We start from the raw sequence: 20443 nt of genomic DNA, 5'->3' as shown, positions 1-20443 counted from the left end.
TTTGGCCAATTAATAGCTGACTGTTCCTTGGTTTAACTGCTACTACATCACTATATTGTTCTATTACATCACCACTATCGTCCTATTACATCACCACTATCGTCCTATTACATCACTATTATCGTCGTATTACATCACTATTATCGTCGTATTACATCACTATTATCGTCGTATTACATCACTATTATCGTCGTATTACATCACTATTATCGTCGTATTACATCACCACTATCGTCGTATTACATCACCACTATCGTCGTATTACATCACCACTATCGTCGTATTACATCACCACTATCGTCGTATTACATCACCACTATCGTCGTATTACATCACCACTATCGTCGTATTACATCACCACTATCGTCGTATTACATCACCACTATCGTCGTATTACATCACCACTATCGTCGTATTACATCACCACTATCGTCGTATTACATCACCACTATCGTCGTATTACATCACCACTATCGTCGTATTACATCACCACTATCGTCGTATTACATCACCACTATCGTCGTATTACATCACCACTATCGTCGTATTACATCACCACTATCGTCGTATTACATCACCACTATCGTCGTATTACATCACCACTATCGTCGTATTACATCACCACTATCGTCCTATTACATCACCACTATCGTCCTATTACATCACCACTATCGTCCTATTACATCACCACTATCGTCCTATTACATCACCACTATCGTCCTATTACATCACCACTATCGTCCTATTACATCACCACTATCGTCCTATTACATCACCACTATCGTCCTATTACATCACCACTATCGTCCTATTACATCACCACTATCGTCCTATTACATCACTACTATCGTCCTATTACATCACTACTATCGTCCTATAACATCACTACTATCGTCCTATAACATCACTACTATCGTCCTATAACATCACTACTATCGTCCTATAACATCACTACTATCGTCCTATAACATCACTACTATCGTCCTATAACATCACTACTATCGTCCTATAACATCACTACTATCGTCCTATAACATCACTACTATCGTCCTATAACATCACTACTATCGTCCTATAACATCACTACTATCGTCCTATAACATCACCACTATCGTCCTATAACATCGCCACTATCGTCCTATAACATCGCCACTATCGTCCTATAACATCGCCACTATCGTCCTATAACATCGCCACTATCGTCCTATAACATCGCCACTATCGTCCTATAACATCGCTATTATCGTCCTATAACATCGCTATTATCGTCCTATAACATCGCTATTATCGTCCTATAACATCGCTATTATCGTCCTATAACATCGCTATTATCGTCCTATAACATCACTATTATTGTCTTATAACATCACTATTATTGTCTTATAACATCACTGTCGTACTATAACATCACCACTGTCGTACTATAACATCACCACTGTCGTCTTATAACATCACCATTGTCGTCTTATAACCTCACCATTGTCGTCTTATAACCTCACCATTGTCGTCTTATAACCTCACCATTGTCGTCTTATAACCTCACCATTGTCGTCTTATAACCTCACCATTGTCGTCTTATAACCTCACCATTGTCGTCTTATAACCTCACCATTGTCGTCTTATAACCTCACCATTGTCGTCTTATAACCTCACCATTGTCGTCTTATAACCTCACCATTGTCGTCTTATAACCTCACCATTGTCGTCTTATAACCTCACCATTGTCGTCTTATAACATCACCATTGTCGTCTTATAACATCACCATTGTCGTCTTATAACATCACCATTGTCGTCTTATAACATCACCATTGTCGTCTTATAACATCACCATTGTCGTCTTATAACATCACCATTGTCGTCTTATAACATCACCATTGTCGTCTTATAACATCACCACTATCGTCTTATAACATCACCACTATCGTCTTATAACATCACCACTATCGTCTTATAACATCACCACTATCGTCTTATAACATCACCACTATCGTCTTATAACATCACCACTATCGTCTTATAACATCACCACTATCGTCTTATAACATCACCACTATCGTCTTATAACATCACCACTATCGTCTTATAACATCACCACTATCGTCTTATAACATCACCACTATCGTCTTATAACATCACCACTATCGTCTTATAACATCACCACTATCGTCTTATAACATCACCACTATCGTCTTATAACATCACCACTATCGTCTTATAACATCACCACTATCGTCTTATAACATCACCACTATCGTCTTATAACATCACCACTATCGTCTTATAACATCACTACTATCGTCTTATAACATCACTACTATCGTCTTATAACATCACTACTATCGTCTTATAACATCACTACTATCGTCTTATAACATCACTACTATCGTCTTATAACATCACTACTATCGTCTTATAACATCACTACTATCGTCTTATAACATCACTACTATCGTCTTATAACATCACTACTATCGTCTTATAACATCACTACTATCGTCTTATAACATCACTACTATCGTCTTATAACATCACTACTATCGTCTTATAACATCACTACTATCGTCTTATAACATCACTACTATCGTCTTATAACATCACTACTATCGTCTTATAACATCACTACTATCGTCCTATAACATCACTACTATCGTCCTATAACATCACTACTATCGTCCTATAACATCACTACTATCGTCCTATAACATCACTACTATCGTCCTATAACATCACTACTATCGTCCTAGATCTTTTTGATTGGTAAGCGATCATGAGAAAGAGAATCATTATCAAGTAAATATGAGCTGCTATCAACCATGCTATAAATCAATGTTTACAAGGGGAGATGTGTAATTCCCAACAAAGGAGCATTGCATGTATTAGCTGCCCCTCACCTACTCTCATCCATCCACCACAAACTCTGATTTTATTATCTGCAGGTGATAAAGTTTGAGCTCTACATAGACAATCCACTGACAAGGTTTTTGCTGAGGAGATCCTTGTCCAACTCAAATATTGGCCATTTCTTCTTTTGGCATATAAAGTAAGTGCTTTGCTTCATCTTTGAGTTGAAGTTTGAGTTGAGTTCATCTTCTTCATCTTAGTTTTGAATTTGTACTTCTTTTTTCTAACATACAACTAAGCTTGTGAGAATTAAATATATTTTAATTTATTCAATTACATTAAATATATTAGTATATTAAATATATTACATTATATATAATATATAGTATATATTATATGTACTATATATAATATATAGTGCATATAATATATAGGGCATATAATATATATACATATAATATAGATGTATATTATATGTATATTATATATTGTGCAAACTGACATGCATATCACGCATGAGGCGTGTTGCTGATGTGAGAATGAGGGCGTCGCTACCTACCCTTCGCTACCTACTCTTCGTAATTTATAGAATGTTACTAGCTATCATAATCGGGTGTTATTTCCTTGAGTAATCAATTATCTGGCATAATGTGCATGAGTAGCGAGTTATTTGGTATGACATCTTTCAGTACGAAACTATCTGGTGCCCTGAGTGAAAGCCTTCAAGAAATGATAAAAGCTGGCTAATTTAGTGTAAGAATTTATCATGACTTTAGTTGAAGTGTAAAGGACAAACTAATTATGACAAATTCTGACTGCACTTAGTTTAAAAGGTAAATCATGGAAACTCATAAAATATACTGTGAGCTTCGTGGAGTGAACCCAGTTTTTGATCATTTTTTCAGAAGTTATTTTCGTCATAAACGTGTTTTCACTATATCAACTGGAAGTTGTAATTGGGTTGATTTAAGCTTAGCTCTTCGTGATGAACCAATCATTTCTTTGAAAAATAATTAGAATTTTCAAAGTGTAATTTTTTTTCAGATTTAAAAGTTATGACTTGTGCGAAGAGAATGACTCTAAAGCGAAGTCACCATAACTTTGTAGAGCAATTTTAATAACACAATCTTTTTATCTTGTAAAATGCATGACTTGGCTAGCAAATATGTAAGTTATTAATTTATCTTTCCTTAGACAAGTGTCTGTCTTTGGTGAGGTATGCAATTACTTTTGCTGGCATACCTGACTCGCTAACTTATTCAGGTCAGAGATGCACACAGCGGAGAGGAAAAGGTTTGGTCTGATACTAGAGGCGTACTGCCGCGGATGTGGCTCATATCTCAAGTCTCTCATCAGGCAGGTAGACGCACTCGACAAACTTACTAAACTTACAGACCAGTTGAAGACGGAGAGAGATGTGAGTCGTTTTTCTCTTCTTTTTATATTCAATGAACGTTTAAGGCTTGATCTTGTATTTCTGTGTTAATTGTACAGATGGTGTTTTTGTTTACACTGTTACAATCCATTTTGTGCCTTTGTAAATGATTGTGCTTTTGTATAAGAAAACAGATAGTTTAAACCAGGAGTTGAACTGAGGTTTTATGCTATGTATGTGGAGGTCACTATGCAATGTTAAAGATAAACTGGTACAGAATTTTATTACATTTTATCAGAAAGTATCAGTATTTTTCTATAATTTGCGATTAGACATTGGTGAATAGTACCTGTAAACCTGGAAATAGAGACAGCCAGCAACATACATAAGAGAACTTTGATATTCAAATTTTCGCCCCTCTTTACCTAGTTTAAAGACAAACTTGTACAGAATTGTATTGCATTTTATCAGAAAATATCGATATTTTTCTATCATTCATGGTTGTTTTTGATGTTTGAGGGGATCTGACTACCCGGTTGTTTCAAGATTAACATTAACATCAAAATCACAAATAATAGAAAAATACTGACAAAATCTACTGAAACCTTTTGCAAGCTCATCTGTAATCTCTGTGCTAAGTTCAAGTGACCTTTGTTCAACCTTGTTTTTTAAATGTCGACAGTAGTTATGAAAATCTAAAAGGATTCTGGCAATGAGCAACAAATATTTTCTGAAAAATGAGAATATGTTCCTAATATACTTTTATATTACAAAATGAGAACTCTAAAATGAGTGTTGGGATTGCCCTTTCATGATTTAAGTGTAGGTGCTTCGAGCACAATCTTACCGATCACCTAGAACTACATTTAACATCGTGCCGGCCTTACAAGCTCTGAGCGGAGCGAGCGCTTTGCTTTGGTATGGCTGATGTCCCTCTTTTTCTCATGTTAGCTATCAAACTTGCACCAGTTTATAGTTTAAGCTGGTACATGGAGCCCTAATGTTGTTGGTGAACTGTAAATGGTTTGTAGTGAAGCCAACTGGTAATCTCAGACGTTCTGTCGGGTTGGCCATCTGTCGGGTTGGCCATCTGTCGGGTTGGCCATCTGTCGATGGTTGTTCAAAACTCACCAGAGAGACAGGCTATTAAACTGACAGACCAGTTGGTGCTGTTACAGTCTCAACGACTTGGAACTAAGCCAAAAGATTTGTGTGAAATATATTTGTTGTAAATAATTAAATTGCGATAAAAACAGAGCTGTTTTCATCTTGAGTTGTTTATTCAACATAAAAATGCATCTAGTGCGTCAGATATGGAGGGTTTTTAATTCTGAGGATCGTCTGTCCATGACAGATCTTTTTATTAGCAACTACGATCTTGCCTTGTCCTATCCGCTAACTTTTAGGCTATTAATCCTATTTTCTAGTGACTATGGTAACATTCCAGTTTTCTTGCTGTATTTTAGGATGATCAGAGGAAGGTGCTCGAGACACAATTTCAAAAACCAGACTATATCGACGCACTTCAACACTTGAGTTCTCCTCTCGATTCATCGAACATTCTTGGAATACTCAAAACCTCCCAATGCAAGGTACAGTGTACCCTCAGGATACGATTGCCCGGGTTTACTAATTTTTCACCTTACAAAGTGGAATATGATGAATTTTTTCACCTCACCATACAATTCTTATTTTTTTCACCATACGAATTCAACAAAATTTTTGCCCGAGTTCAAACTTGGCAGTCGGTTTGCTTATTACATTTTCAAAATAACAGACACCATTATGCTGTTCGCGAAAAATATTTTCACATTTGAAAAAGACACGATGACTGATTTCTCTCAGTTCAGCAATTCTCATTTGTAAAATAATAATATTTTCTCCTCAAAACCAATAACAAAGTTGGAGTTGCGATCCCTTTTAACAGAGGGTCAGTGATTAGACAACTGCTTACCTGATCGTAACCCAAGTGATCGTAACCTGCTCATAACCCAAGTGATCGTAATCTGCTAACAAAAATCCACTTCATTGCGAAAACATCATTGTTTGGGCTTTTTTGCCGAATTAGGTTAAAGGGTTTTAAGCAGGTCTGTTAAAAGTTTTAGTGAATGCATAAAACATAGACATAAACTGATACGGGATAAAATTTTAGTAATAAAAAGTGGAAATTCAGTAAAATAGTTACAAATACATCACTAAAACTTGGTTTTAAGCGTGTGTTTAGTAAGTTAGACTTATTTGAGGTGAATTCAAAATTTATGGTGAACGTATGTCTGTCTTGAAGGTAAGAGCACCCTACAGTATGTACTGTATATGGTATATTATATTGTTGCATTTTATTGCAGATCATAACCACTAAATACAAAGCTACTGTAGGTTACTATAGTTACCAAGGTTAACTTACTGTTTGGTTACTAATTTTTAATATGTACAGCGCGTGCATAAAATTTTGACAGTTTTTACCAGGGGATGTTTGCATTACATCATTATTATGGTTTCTATACTCCTACATACGATTTTTTCGCTTTACGATGCCAACCCTGGAACGGATCAAAATAGTATCCTGAGGGTGCGGTGTGTAACCAGGACATTTTCCAAAACAGCGTACTGTATCTCTACTTATAACCACTTATAATACATGAATTTTACAAGATAAGATTTATTTTAAGCAAATTTGAGCAGATACTTGATTCCATGTCATTAAAGTAATTTTCGACATCTGGTTCATCAGAATATTGCGGTATTGTAGCTGAGAAAGAAGCTGAGAAATATTAAAAATAATCTTAGAAAAGTATAAAATAATGAAAAACATCAGTTAAGTCAGTGTAACATCAGCTGGTCTAAGTTAGTGTAACATCAGCTGGTCTAAGTCAGTGTAACATCAGCTGGTCTAAGTCAGTGTAACATCAGCTGGTCTAAGTCAGTGTAACATCAGCTGGTCTAAGTCAGTTTAACATCAGCTGGTCTAAGTCGATGTAAGTGACACATACGGATCTTTAGCCACATTTTAGGTCACCTATAGTTACATTAAAAACCTGTTTGTATTGATGACCAGTACTCCGGCAGTCTCGAGCGTCGTGTGAGTTCGGTGTGTGTAATAGCTGTCTGCACAGTGAAAAGGTGGTCGAGTGGCGGCGATGGTAGTGATCATGGCTGAGGAGCCAAGTATCTGAGTTCGATTCCTGTGCAGTGCAATCTTTTTCTCAATTTTTATTGTGGCTTGGGACAGATGGACAAACACGGCTCTTATTATAGTAATGATTACTTTAATTAATGTGATTTTTACATGTTATTTAATGCAATCTTATGCAATTAGCTGTGGTTTTTCAAGTAGCGAGTAGGTTTCTGGGCTGTGGAACAAATTAAACCAAATAAAATGTATTTTTATAGGAATATCTGTTCCAACATACAACTTGGGTTTTTGGGTTGATTTAAGTAAATTAGTGTAATTCTTAAGAATTACTTGCTTCAACATTAGGGTTGTGCGTAGAGGTGTGACCGTAGTTGCTCTGAGGAGTTTGCACTTAGAAATAACACATTGTTGCATGATGAAATGTTGGTTTTACTTTTGGTTGGAAAAAATTCCAACGGAAGACTCGAATAAATTCAATGCTAATAATAGGGGCAACTGCTTGACTCATGATGGTTCTATTGGTAAATAGAGGTAACTACTCTATCATTGCGGAAAGGTGTTAGTCTACGATAGCAGAGGCAGTTAGTTGTAGCGGGTCAATTCTTACACATTGGCAAATGTTCTGCTGGGTAATCTCTAATGTTATGTACGGCATCTGTAATACTTCAAGGAAATGACTCTATTGTACATGAAAATAGTTCTATTGTTGAAGGTTATGCAAAGTAAGAAGAGGCCGCTCAAGCTTACGTGGAGCAACGATTGTCCCCTCGCTGAGCATTACCAGAGCGAGTTTAAAATTATTTTCAAAAATGGAGATGGTAAGAGTTAGTCTTTGCTACAGTATTTGTTGTGTAATCAATAGCTTCATCGTCGGTATTTTCGTCTTTAGTTTAAACTTTTACCCGCTGCGGAATTTTAGCCTCAGTATCCTAATTGCTGTTCAGTATTTTAGCCAGCTTTTGTATCCTAAAGCCATGGTCAAGAAAACTCATGAAAACTGCGTTCCTGCATTAACTGCTTCCAATTGCGTTTACACTAGCCGATTGTCTGCTATTAGTTATTGGTCAATTTATCTGATGACATTTTGTGTCGCAAGCAAGTACCTGGACAGATGTACATTGGTTGAACATCACATTCGTTATTCATATTAGATTAGGGCATTTGTGTAATAAATATGACCTAGGTCTGTATGAGAGTGGAACGGTCAGCTCGATTAGTTTGGATTAGTTGTCATGTTGGAACAATCATCTGCAAATTGAACAAATTCGAATTGTATTTTGACTGGTTTTCAGCACATTCAATAATAAACATCCAAACATTTATCGATAGCAATTTCTGCAAAATCAGCTCAGCTATTGGCTAATCTACCGTTACCTGAGTTTGTTCTTAACAGTAGACACAGAGCTCACTCATTGGCTGAAATAAGACTTTTGAAATGTAGTACTTGAGGCCGTAAGTATATTAACAAAACTTACATTGAACTTATTGGTGCCTAATTTTAAATTTACAAACTTATTGCAAAAAATGAATAATTTATTAAACAAATCATAGTCATTGCCTCCACTTTGTCTCATTTTATTTGTGAGTAGTTTTCTCTTGTAACTATTTATAATTATTGGGCACACTTGTGCGTGTGCAGTAATGCGAGTCACTGACAAACATGAATTATTGTTGATACAATTATACGGCTGGCAGTTTTTAGTCAAGGGAGAAAATTGACGCGCACGACAAAGTATCGGGATAAACTTATATTGATATCTGGATAAACTTATATTGATATCTGGATAAACTTATATTGATATCTGGATAAACTTATATTGATATCTGGATACACTTATATTGCTATCGGGATACACGTATATTGCTATATGGATAAACATATATTGATATCTGGATAAACGTATATTGATATCTGGATAAACGTATATTGATATCTGGATAAACGTATATTGATATCTGGATGAACGTATATTGATATCTGGATGAACGTATATTGATATCTGGATGAACGTATATTGATATCTGGATGAACGTAGGCTGGTGTCTGGATGAACGTAGGCTGGTGTCTGGATGAACGTAGGCTGGTGTCTGGATGAACGTAGGCTGGTGTCTGGATGAACGTAGGCTGGTGTCTGGATGAACGTAGGCTGGTGTCTGGATGAACGTAGGCTGGTGTCTGGATGAACGTAGGCTGGTGTCTGGATGAACGTAGGCTGGTATCTGGATGAACGTAGGCTGGTATCTGGATGAACGTAGGCTGGTATCTGGATGAACGTAGGCTGGTATCTGGATGAACGTAGGCTGGTATCTGGATGAACGTAGGCTGGTATCTGGATGAACGTAGGCTGGTATCTGGATGAACGTAGGCTGGTATCTGGATGAACGTAGGCTGGTATCTGGATGAACGTAGGCTGGTATCTGGATGAACGTAGGCTGATATCTGGATGAACGTAGACTGGTATCTGGATACAGCTATAAGTAGTGCTAGGGTATGAGGTTCATGCTTAGCCTCAGTGTCCTGAATGCAGCTTTCTGTAGACCAACTCAATATCCTTAGACTATTCCTGTTTTATATGAACGCCTGGTTTTTGGGTTGAGGTTTTCCACAAGATCTCTTTAAGATGGCAATGAGTAGATTTCACCCATTGTAGATCTGCGGCAGGATATGCTTACCCTGCAAGTGATTAGAATAATGGACAATATCTGGCAGAATGAAGGAATGGATCTCAAAATGTTACCATACAATGTGCTGGCTACTGGCAATATGGTATGTTTAGAATATCTGCTAAATATTTGAAGGGTTGCAGTACGTATGAGGATGAATTTAGCTATTATGGGATGTTTACTTACTTGAATAATATTGGAGGTCACATGTAGTTCCACTCATAAGTCTTAGTGCCGTGCTGTACAACGTTTTACCTCAATCTTCAACAAAATCTTTAGCTATCAACCACCAAACATTACGTGTCTAGTTACTTAGAATTGATCAATGTTGCTAAAGCTTTTATGGTAATGCTACTTATTAAATAGTTTTTTAAATGATGCTTGCCTAAATTGTATACAAACCAACTCCGACTTGAATCCCCTTCCTGTTTGAGTTATTTGACATTCTATATGAAGTTTGAGGAAATTTTTTTCAGATGTATGATATAATTTTCAACACGCATCTTGAATTTCATGAAACATTACAGTTGAGAAAAAGGAGAAATATTGGTGGAAATTAAACATGAAATATAATAACAATAAAAAACAGAAACAGAAACATTAAAAAACAGAAACAGCTAATTAGTGAGTGGTTCATGTTGGGTGATTTGTATTTCATGGCAAGGGAAATTGATGTAATGGATTGCATGTAATGGATTTGTTGAGGTTGTGCTGGTTATTTAAATTTAATTGGTTTAGACCTTCTGAAAGATGAGTTCGTATTTGTTGATTTTTAACTAAGGCTAGCATTTTCACTTGTACCAGAATTACAATAAAAATCTCATTTTATTAGTTATTTTATTAATTTGAGCAAATATTTGTCTGGACATGAGTAATTTCCTTGATTAGATGTTTATTAGTTGGTCAAGTATTTAGTCAGCTACGACGAGAATCTGCATTTGTTGGTGGTCGTCGTTAAGCAAGAAATGTTGTTCTATAAGAACATTATTCATTACCTCCTTGAAGCGGAGATGCGTCTGAAGTTCTTGCTTACCAAGGCTCTACAATTATTCAGAAATGCCAAAGATGGTCTATTGGTGCAGGTGTTAGAGGGGATCAGTTTATCTGGCTGAATGTCACGAGTTGTAGTCTCATTAAAAGTAATTTTTATCCCAATTTCTAACCCTAGCGACGGGATGACAGACCTCGCTCTTAGTTTAGTGAAGATAAATTTCTGTTTTACTTTATTTTAAACTTTTATGGTATTTTTTTGCAGTATAGGCCTTACTATCTAGAAAAAAAGTGAAAAAATTTGAGTTTACATTGAAGGTGTGCGCTCCCCATAGTTAGACACAAAATTACCGTAATAATGAACCCTAAATCAAGTGAAAATGATAAGAGAAAAGGGAAGTTGCCGATACAAACAAATAACACCCCAGTTACTGTACAGTCATTTAATTAAAAAAGCTAGGTTTATATTTTCATATTTGGAAGGGCGAAAGGGGTGAGGTTGATGCAATCATGGAACTGATTAGGCATGTGTTTCACATGTGTTTTACTGTTCTTATAACGTAAATGTTCTTGGAGCGGATTATTTACGTTGTTGGAGCGTCTACTGTATATTATTTTTAGCATATTTAATGTTTTCATCAACCCATTAGTCTTAGTTATTCTCTAGTATAGTTGCAATGTTGGCAACCTAAGGCTATATATCTTAGGGGGGTAATGTAGGCAACAGTATTCTGAGGCTATCTATTCTGCTGTGCACTGGTGGTACCTAAGGCTATATATCTTAGGTGGGGCAATGTAGGCACCGTAGTCTGAGGGTCTATTTATTCTGCTGTGCATTAGTGTTACCTAAGGCTGTATATCTTAGGTGGGGGGGGGGCAATGTAGGCACCGTAGTCTGAGGCTTTATCTATTCTGCTGTGCTCTGGTGGTACCTAAGGCTATATATCTTAGGTGGGGGCAGTGTAGGCACCGTAGTCTGAGGCTCTATTTATTCTGCTGTGCACTGGTGGTACCTAAGGCTGTATATCTTAGGTGGGGGCAATGTAGGCACTGTAGTCTGAGGCTCTATTTATTCTGCTGTGCACTGGTGGTACCTAAGGCTATATATCTTAGGTGGGGCTGATAAATGTAGTACAGAAGGCAGAGACTGTGATGCACATACAGAAGTCAAATCTGACAAATGCCATGCAGCTATCCTCTGGCCAGTTACACAAATGGCTGAAAGAAAATAATCCACCAGAGATGTGAGTGCTCGAATCAACTTTTCATTTTTTTACCATTTCATTCATATAATCACCGTCATCTATCTACAAACACCGTACAGTTACAATTTATAGGCCACATGCTATATATCGCATGGTTGTCTGGCTAACTGTAAGATGTTACATGAAAAATGCTGGAATATTGGCTTCCATTTTTCATTTTGAAAAATTATCTGAAAACTTGTCACAAGATTGTTCAATTTTTAATGTCTGAAGATTATTGTGTAACGATAGTGGACTTTGGATTGTTTGGTTTCAAGAATCAATAAGTTTTTTAGATTGCTTCTTGGTTTCACTGCCTCGATGTTTATTCTCTTTGATATTTCGTCAATCTCTCGTCAGCAACAACGTCGGCCAACATGGCTGGCTAGAAATGAAAAGCATCTACAAATGCTCTTAATCGTTTATTTGTCATGCACCTGTTTAAGTACGAGTATATTGTGTGACGATAAGTTTAACGCGCATAAGCAGTTTTTCTAGCAATTGTGGTGAATATAAAGATTATTCTGTTCTGTTGGATGCGTTGGAATTGCAGCAGCTACATGTTCCATAAACATTTCAAGAGAGGGTATAACAAATCAACTTCTGATTGTTAATGACAAATAATTAGCTAGACAGACTGTTTGAAGTTACTTTGTTTGTAAAGTGAAATGTTTACTCAACTTTAATATCAACACGTTGGAAAATGAATGCTAAAGATGAGCTTTTTTTGAACAAGTTGATGAACAAGTTTAGTAGATTTTACCAGAAAGTATCAGATTTTTCTATGATTTACCATTGTTTTTGATGTTTGAGGTGATCAGACTGCCAGGATGTTTCAAGATTAAAATCGATAAGATTCGATCTCGTTTAAAACCCTCCGGAAATAAAAATGGTTTGAAATGATGTCACTAGTTGTTATCGTTGATATAGTTGATATTGGTTATTGCATTCATGTTGCAGCGCTACTTGGCTTTATTCTCTCGATCTCTTTGCAACTATAGACGTCATAATCACACTTTCGCTTAGTCTGAGTCAAAAATCAGTTAAAAAAAGTTGCAGTAGAAAATATGCAATGACAATATCTGCATGGGCTTGAGAGAAAACTGTAGATTCGTTTTATTATTATTATTCATGTTATTATCATGCTGTTGTCATTTGATGAATCAGTGATTTGGACAAAATGCTCAGAAATTTAGATGAGGTTTGTCTGTCTATGTGTAATTAATCCTTTGTATTAATTCTCCGATTTTAATCTTGAAGCATTCTGGTAGTCAGATCTCCTCAAACATGAACAAATTGCAAATAATAGAAAAATACTGATACTTTCTGATAAAATCTGCTAAAATTTTGTTAAGTTCATCTTTAAGGCAATCTTTAAGGCCTCTGGCAGCGATCGTAAATAGATGCTTGACAGTATTTGTCTTGTACAAAACTTATTTCATATAGCCCTTTCAAAATCCTCATACGGCCAGAATGTTCACTTCTCCTTCAGAGGATCTTTGCATGCCATTTGATTATTTGTCTAGTTATTTGACAAAACAGAGTGACAATTGTAAGGAAGTACTCTATTGCAGGTATAACAGAGTGATAGATAATTTCACCAAATCTTCGGTTGGGTATACAGTAGCTACGTATGTCCTTGGCATCGGAGATAGACATCCTGATAATATCATGGTCACCACAGATGGCAAGGTCTGTGAGCAATATTACCACTAATCTGGTAGTCAAACGCTCGTAGCACTTAGTTGACCCTTCCTTAAAGTTGTGAATTGTGCTGGTTATGTTTCTATATGTGCTAACATGAAAGTGTCCACTACCATATGTTTTTGTTTGCTTTTATTTCAGGGCTATATGAAACACTGAGCTTGTGTTTGCCTAGCAAATATTGGTATACGGAGTTCTACTTTGAGGCATTCGTGCGCTCCTTTTGCAATATTTGTCTATTAGATCGTTACTCGCCGAGTTCAGCGACATGCTTGTGGCAGTTATTATACGGAATTGTGTTACAAAACACGCAGTTTGTGTCCAATCAGCTTATTGAATGCTAAAACCTCAGTGTTAGGCGGACTAACAATTGTCTAGGGATATTATTACTTAGGGCATGGTATCAGTTGATATGGTAATGTTGTTATGCCATTGGCCAGGGAAGTTTTAGAATTATATACCATATTTCTCAAAGTAAAGTCACAAACCATCCATTCAATGACAACCATGACCCATAGTCCAAAAAAGACGGTGTATTATGGAGAGGTCGCATGATGAAGATAGTTTGTCAATATTCTTGTGTTTTAAGGTATTGAAAATCTTTTCCAAACGTGGTCTATATCTACGCAAGTTTCGCCAAGGCATTAAATTTAGTTTTGTTGTATTTTATTAAGAATTCATCTAAATCTTTTCTTACAGTTATTCCATGTCGACTTTGGTCACTTCCTTAATCACAAAAAGAAAAAACTCGGAGTGAACCGAGAAAGGGTTCCATTTGTACTGACACCGGATCTCATCAACACAATTGCTCGCGGAGTCCAAAATGGAATCACTAGCAGAGAGTTCGTAAGGTTGGCATCACTCGTCTTGGCATCATTTCTATTCTGTCTAAAGTTGGCCAGTTTGTAGTCTCTTGTTTTTAAGTGGAATAACGACAGACAAGGAGATCTTGCTGCTTATTGTTCATTATAGACCTTCATCTATTAGCACTACCTTTTACACATCTAACCCATCACATGCGGCATGTGATCTCACATGGGAAACATACCACATATGAGAGCGGGCTATCTGTGTTATGCGTCGCATCATACATGGTGCATCATGCATCGTGTCATGAGCTATGTATTGCCTTGTGCTTAACTGATCAACTTTATGCAATGGGTACAAGTGCCGCCACTCAGGCAGCGGATGATGATCATCATCATAAAATGCAAGCAAGCTTTATGATTTTCTTTTGTAATTTTTTGTTTTACTTTTGGCCTATAAAGCGTCTGTCACGATTACGGGTTTTTTCGCTACTATTCCAACATTTCTTTTTATTGTACTTTTTATTGTAGGTATAAAAAAACTCGGTAAAGCAGTTTCGTTTGCAATTTAAAAAAATATTGTATGCTTGTATTTATTCATTAATGACACGCAGATTATCAAGAGCAGCTTCCGGGGATACAGATTTCAAAAGTGTATATCTAGCTTGGAAAATTTACCAATTACCGTACTTTTCGGACTATTAGCTGCTACTTTTTTCTTCATGAGCCATGCGGCTTACATAAGGTTGCGTCTATTCTGTGGCTTTTTCTTTCATCACTAGGGTTCATTAACCAGAATCTCCGGTTAGTGCACCTCTAGCGGTGAAAGAAAATATGAAACAATGCCTAACGGTACTGTTCCGTTAGGCACTAGGTTAAAAAGCGTCGGTTAATATGAAACTGCCGTTAGGCACTGTTCCGTTTTAAACAGGAAAGTTGCTGCAGTATTAAAAAGCACCGTCCTGAGTTCTGCGGCCTATATAAAGGTGCGGCCTATGTATTGTTTTATTATTGTTTTTGGAAAATAAAGCAGATGCGGCTTATATAGGGGTGCAGTTTATAGTCCAAAGAGTACGGTACAGACCGTAAGTTTACCAATTAAATGTGCCTTTTAATAGATCGGGCTATAAAATTGTTAATGGTAATTGATTGGTTGGATACATTTAAAGTACCAGGTGCCAGGAATTTTCAGTCAGTTTAATGATTGCATTCATGTTTGTTCCTTTTCTGCGGTTGAGGTTTTCCTCAGTAAATAGACATGTATTTTAAAGTCAAAAGTATAACGCCGTGATGTATTCTTATGTTTATATACATGTAGTAGCATTATGTGCTATTTATCGGCATGTATGGCACTTTGGCATGTATGGGCAGGTTCCAAGAGATGTGTGGACAGGCGTTTCTGTGTTTGAGAAAACACTCGTCTTTACTCTGCACCCTCTTCAGCATGATGCTCAACAGTGGTATTCAGGAACTGCAAGGTCCAAATGACATAGAGTACCTCAGGAAGACCCTCGGAGTCGATCTCAATGATGAGGTAGTTATTTATTCAGGTCGTATACCGTAAAAGAAAAGTCAAAATTAGTGTGAAGCAATTTTTTATCCCAACCTCTAGCCTTGGCTTTCGACAGATGGCCGGATGGGCATGGCTCTTATCCTTCGTTTTTTCTTGTGACGTCATTTTATCGTTGTCGACCATCTTTATAGACAACTTCTATTGTTAAAACACGAAGCTTTTGCAATGAATTTTGAAAACGATGTTTTTGTTTGCAATTTTTGTTATAATAGTTTCAAAACTACACCAACAAATACCATTAAATAAAAGAATAACGATCGTTGTCTACAAATATGGCTGCTTTTTTCGTGAACGAGCGCATGTGCAAATGACTTGATGACGTAAAAAAAAATGATGGATTCTACTAAAGATTTCCTTGAGTATTATGGTTAGCATGTTGTCAGGCTGTATGAACCCGCGACCGGTAACACATGTAATCTGGTACCACATGTGCATGGTTCGGGTCAACCGCGACCAAGCTGTTTCATACAAATGGGAAGGGTGAACTAACACCCTTACAAACATGTATGAAATCACTGTGCTGTACCAGTGATGCGCCGTGGCAGAGAGGATGAGAATAAACAAACTTGTCTATCGGACAGACAGGTGTAATTATCAGCCAGTCGTTGCAACAGGATGTGAATGATAGCATGTCTCGAGATTATTTCTTTCATGTCTAGAGAGCGAGTCTGGTTCAGCGAAAGCCAGGAATCACTTGAAGCACGCAGCTCTATGAAATAAATGGCAAATGTAATGCAAGCCACGGCCATAGCCAGTCTCCTCAACTGACCACAAGAGACTGTCTCAATCCTAGTTGAAACTGATATTTGTAAAGATGGTGTTCATATAAGAATTCGTTAGTAGATCCTGCTGTATGAACCTGCTGTATCTTCCTAGTTCCTTAAAGGTTGAATTGCAACAAAATTTCAAAACAATAACCACGTCGAGCTGAGTACGTCATCGAAATAAGGGGATTCCAACCTACGGCGTTTTCGTGATGGCTGCGATTAACTGTTCATTTTTGAGCTTTTTAAAGCTTGTAATCACATTTCCACATATTTTGCACCTACAACACAGCAGAGTAAGACTTAGTGAACCCTTTGATACCAAATAACTAATGTAAATTCTGTTGCAAGTGAACATTTAAAGATATGAAAAATATAGCCTGTTTCTTTGAACAGGTGCGTGCGTCTGATCCATATTAGCTAGCATATGCCAGTGATCATGGCAAATTGATCATTTTTCCGCATTGTTTATGTCTCAGTCAGTTATGTGCTCTCGATATTTCAGCGATATCCCAAGAGCTAATAATCTAATCGACTTGAAACTTCAGAAATATACCGAAAACGTAACTAGGGCGAAGCGACTACTAAAGATTTTCCATCCAACGTAAACCAATAGTATGAAAAAAGCAAGGCGAAACAGGAAGCAGAGTTTACTCAAGCGTGGTATTAGGTGGGAAGACAATTTCCCGAATTATCTCTGGTCCAGGCTTTAAACTGTTAGTTATAAAAAATAATAACCTTGCAAAGAAAGCTTTTTTTATACAACTAATAGTGGCTGATCCAAGTTAGTGATCATTTTATTGCAACGTTTGCAATTTTTGGTGCGAAGCTGCCATTAGAGTGCATCGCTAGTGGGTCACTCTGTTAAGTTACTAAGTAGCATTGCTTTTCAGTATATAAGGTAGTTTGTTAAATGTCTGGTAAAAGATAGCAAAAATAATAGTGCTCTATATTATTCGATAGATAATAAGCTGAGTCATATAGACCCGGAACCCTTAACTTTACAGTGAGAATAGACTGAATCCATTCAGCGGAATGAATTTTCTCACCAGTAGCTCGACCAGAGCTCCGCTACTTGCCATCGCTCTGAGCTTTTGGTAATTCCCAAAGTTAAAACATTTCCTTATGTATGATCCGAGCTTGCCCAAGTAAAATTTCCCACTAGTATTTATGGGAAGGAATAGCGACACCTACGAAGGTAGAAATCTGATCTGCTACATCTGCTGTTTGAATTTAGTCTGTTTCAACCTGCCCAATCATGTTCATACAGGTATGACTATAACCAAGGAAAAAAGATTTTATATTCGCTTTACTAATTAACTTCAAAAGGTGATGACAGCTGGAAAGCAAGTTTGTTCCATCAATTTATATGATTAACACGATTATCGCTTTGGATTTGTAAAATCCCATTGATTGCATAGTGGAATTTCCGAGTTTAGTTGGTTATCCTAGATACACCTTTTTTCTTATCTTACTTGTTTTGATGTTCTAAATATCTGTTTCCATTAAGCCATGGAAGGTGTCAGGTAACCGAGGTTCAAATTCTACCTAATGCCAAGTAAACACACAGACAGAAATGCAAAGCGATAAGTGCTGTCAACTTGTCATAGACCTAATCAATATTTACCCGTTGTACAAGAAAATAACACAATATTTGTCAATACAATATTCGTTTATCGAGAGTAATATATACAATGTAAATTTGTGTTGGGTGGTTTGTCGGTTCGAGTTGTGATCAATGGAAGAGCAGACAGTGACTGTACTTTGTATTTTCCCTAATCCTTAAAAACTTCCTGTATGTGTATGTTTCAATTTTGTGGATGATCCGAATTTGGAATTGTGCACACATTAAGTTGATAGGCCTTTCATTGGAGATTAGTGTGTTGCGGATTAACGAGGGTGCTCTGTTGAAACAAGAATTTTACCTCCTAATGAAGCGCTTTTGTCTCGCTTAGCCGAACGCTTTGTCGACACTTTGGATTATGCAATACAGTTGTTTTTGTGTCGTTATTTTGCAATTTTTATGAGCACCACCTGAAAGTTAGTTTTAAGATGAGTTAAATCAATTGCTCAAATCATAATAGGAATGACTGAAGTGTGAAAATGATTAAAATGGAATAGCTTGCTCAACATTTTCTCGCGCATCGTTAGCAAGTGTTGTGTCCATCTTTCGCAAGCATGAAACATTTGATACAAATCTGCAAGTAACAGAACTCGTTTGACTAGCAGGTTTTTAGCAGTTTCCATCTTGTGGATGACTTGCAGATTAACTGTGTCACGGGAACACAGTCTATGAACACATTCCCTTCTGTAATGAAAGCCAACAGAAGCTGCTGGAGTTAAAAGCGAACCGATGGTGTATAAATTTTATGACTCTTTTAAGCTGAGAATCGACTAAATTTGAAGTAAAAGGTTGAATTTTTTTAGTTGCAAACATCTCCTTGCTTGGACTTATCCCTACCCAGTAGGTGAGCCCATCGTTAGCCTAAGTACTTACACTTTCTGCTTTTAGCAAGCGATCGAGATTTTCCTTCAAAAGTTTGACGAGGCTTACAATGGTGCTTGGACACAGAGAGTAGACTGGTTTTTTCATTGGCTGAAGAACAAGAAGTCATGACCTGCTGACCCGCAGACTTCCTAGTTCTCTTGCCAATTGTTCCAGTCTCTGATATTGTCATTGGTGTTAAGGCCCTACAGAAACAGGCTTGAGCCAAGGTTTTGACATTGGTAATCCTGGTGCTTGAAATTGTTTTTGTAGAGATTTACCTGCAATATTACACTTATATCATATCATTGTACCTGCGGCCTAGCCGACAAGTTAACGTCTCCCTAACGTCTCCCTGTTTAACGTCTCCCTAACGTTTTTAAATTGTTCACCGTCATGGCATGTAGAAATGAGTAATTTTGTCTTTTGCATGGAGATATAATGTTATTGACACTTATTAGGAAACTGTCTGTTCATTCTTCTAATGTCTGTCCTTTTGTCTCATATCTATTAACTGTTTAATTTTTTCTAGAAGACTTACTTCGTTATTGTGAATATAATTATAGCATTTGTACTTTGTACTGCAGTTTACTTCTGCTCCGGGCATTCGTGGTCACTTTCATTGATATTCTGTAGATTCCAGCTCAGCTTAACGCATTGACATGTCTTGTAAACAGCCGGTAGTTGCTGGTACGTCTGATGTGGATAAATATTGCGATTGTTAGTTTTCAACTATGGCGTATGGCAGCTGTTACGTCAACGTTGTTAGCCTGTTATATAGATATAACAGGCTATATGTATGTATGTATATATATATATATAGATATATATATGTATATATAGGATAAATATACACATTTATA

At 36.8% G+C, this 20443-nt stretch overlaps 1 protein-coding gene across 2 annotated transcripts in view; it reads left to right on the top strand.

Moving 5' to 3' along the window:
* The window catches only part of LOC137408881 (phosphatidylinositol 4,5-bisphosphate 3-kinase catalytic subunit alpha isoform-like), a 45303-nt gene extending 25149 nt beyond the window's left edge, over positions 1-20154 (top strand). For both annotated transcript variants that reach the window (XM_068095485.1, XM_068095484.1), the window contains exons 14-23: positions 2938-3041; positions 4106-4259; positions 5684-5809; positions 8063-8168; positions 10002-10117; positions 12118-12248; positions 13823-13940; positions 14652-14803; positions 16130-16292; positions 19608-20154. In XM_068095485.1, coding sequence (XP_067951586.1) covers positions 2938-3041; positions 4106-4259; positions 5684-5809; positions 8063-8168; positions 10002-10117; positions 12118-12248; positions 13823-13940; positions 14652-14803; positions 16130-16292; positions 19608-19712 — 1275 coding nt within the window. In that variant the 3' untranslated portion in view covers positions 19713-20154. The remainder of the gene's footprint in view (positions 1-2937; positions 3042-4105; positions 4260-5683; positions 5810-8062; positions 8169-10001; positions 10118-12117; positions 12249-13822; positions 13941-14651; positions 14804-16129; positions 16293-19607) is intronic.
* The last annotated feature ends 289 nt before the right edge of the window (positions 20155-20443 follow it).

Source organism: Watersipora subatra, chromosome 11, assembly GCF_963576615.1.
Source record: "Watersipora subatra chromosome 11, tzWatSuba1.1, whole genome shotgun sequence".
NCBI classification, from domain to species: domain Eukaryota; kingdom Metazoa; phylum Bryozoa; class Gymnolaemata; order Cheilostomatida; family Watersiporidae; genus Watersipora; species Watersipora subatra.
The sequence above is the reverse complement of the archived record's forward strand: the minus strand, read 5'-3'. Positions and strand labels throughout refer to the sequence as shown.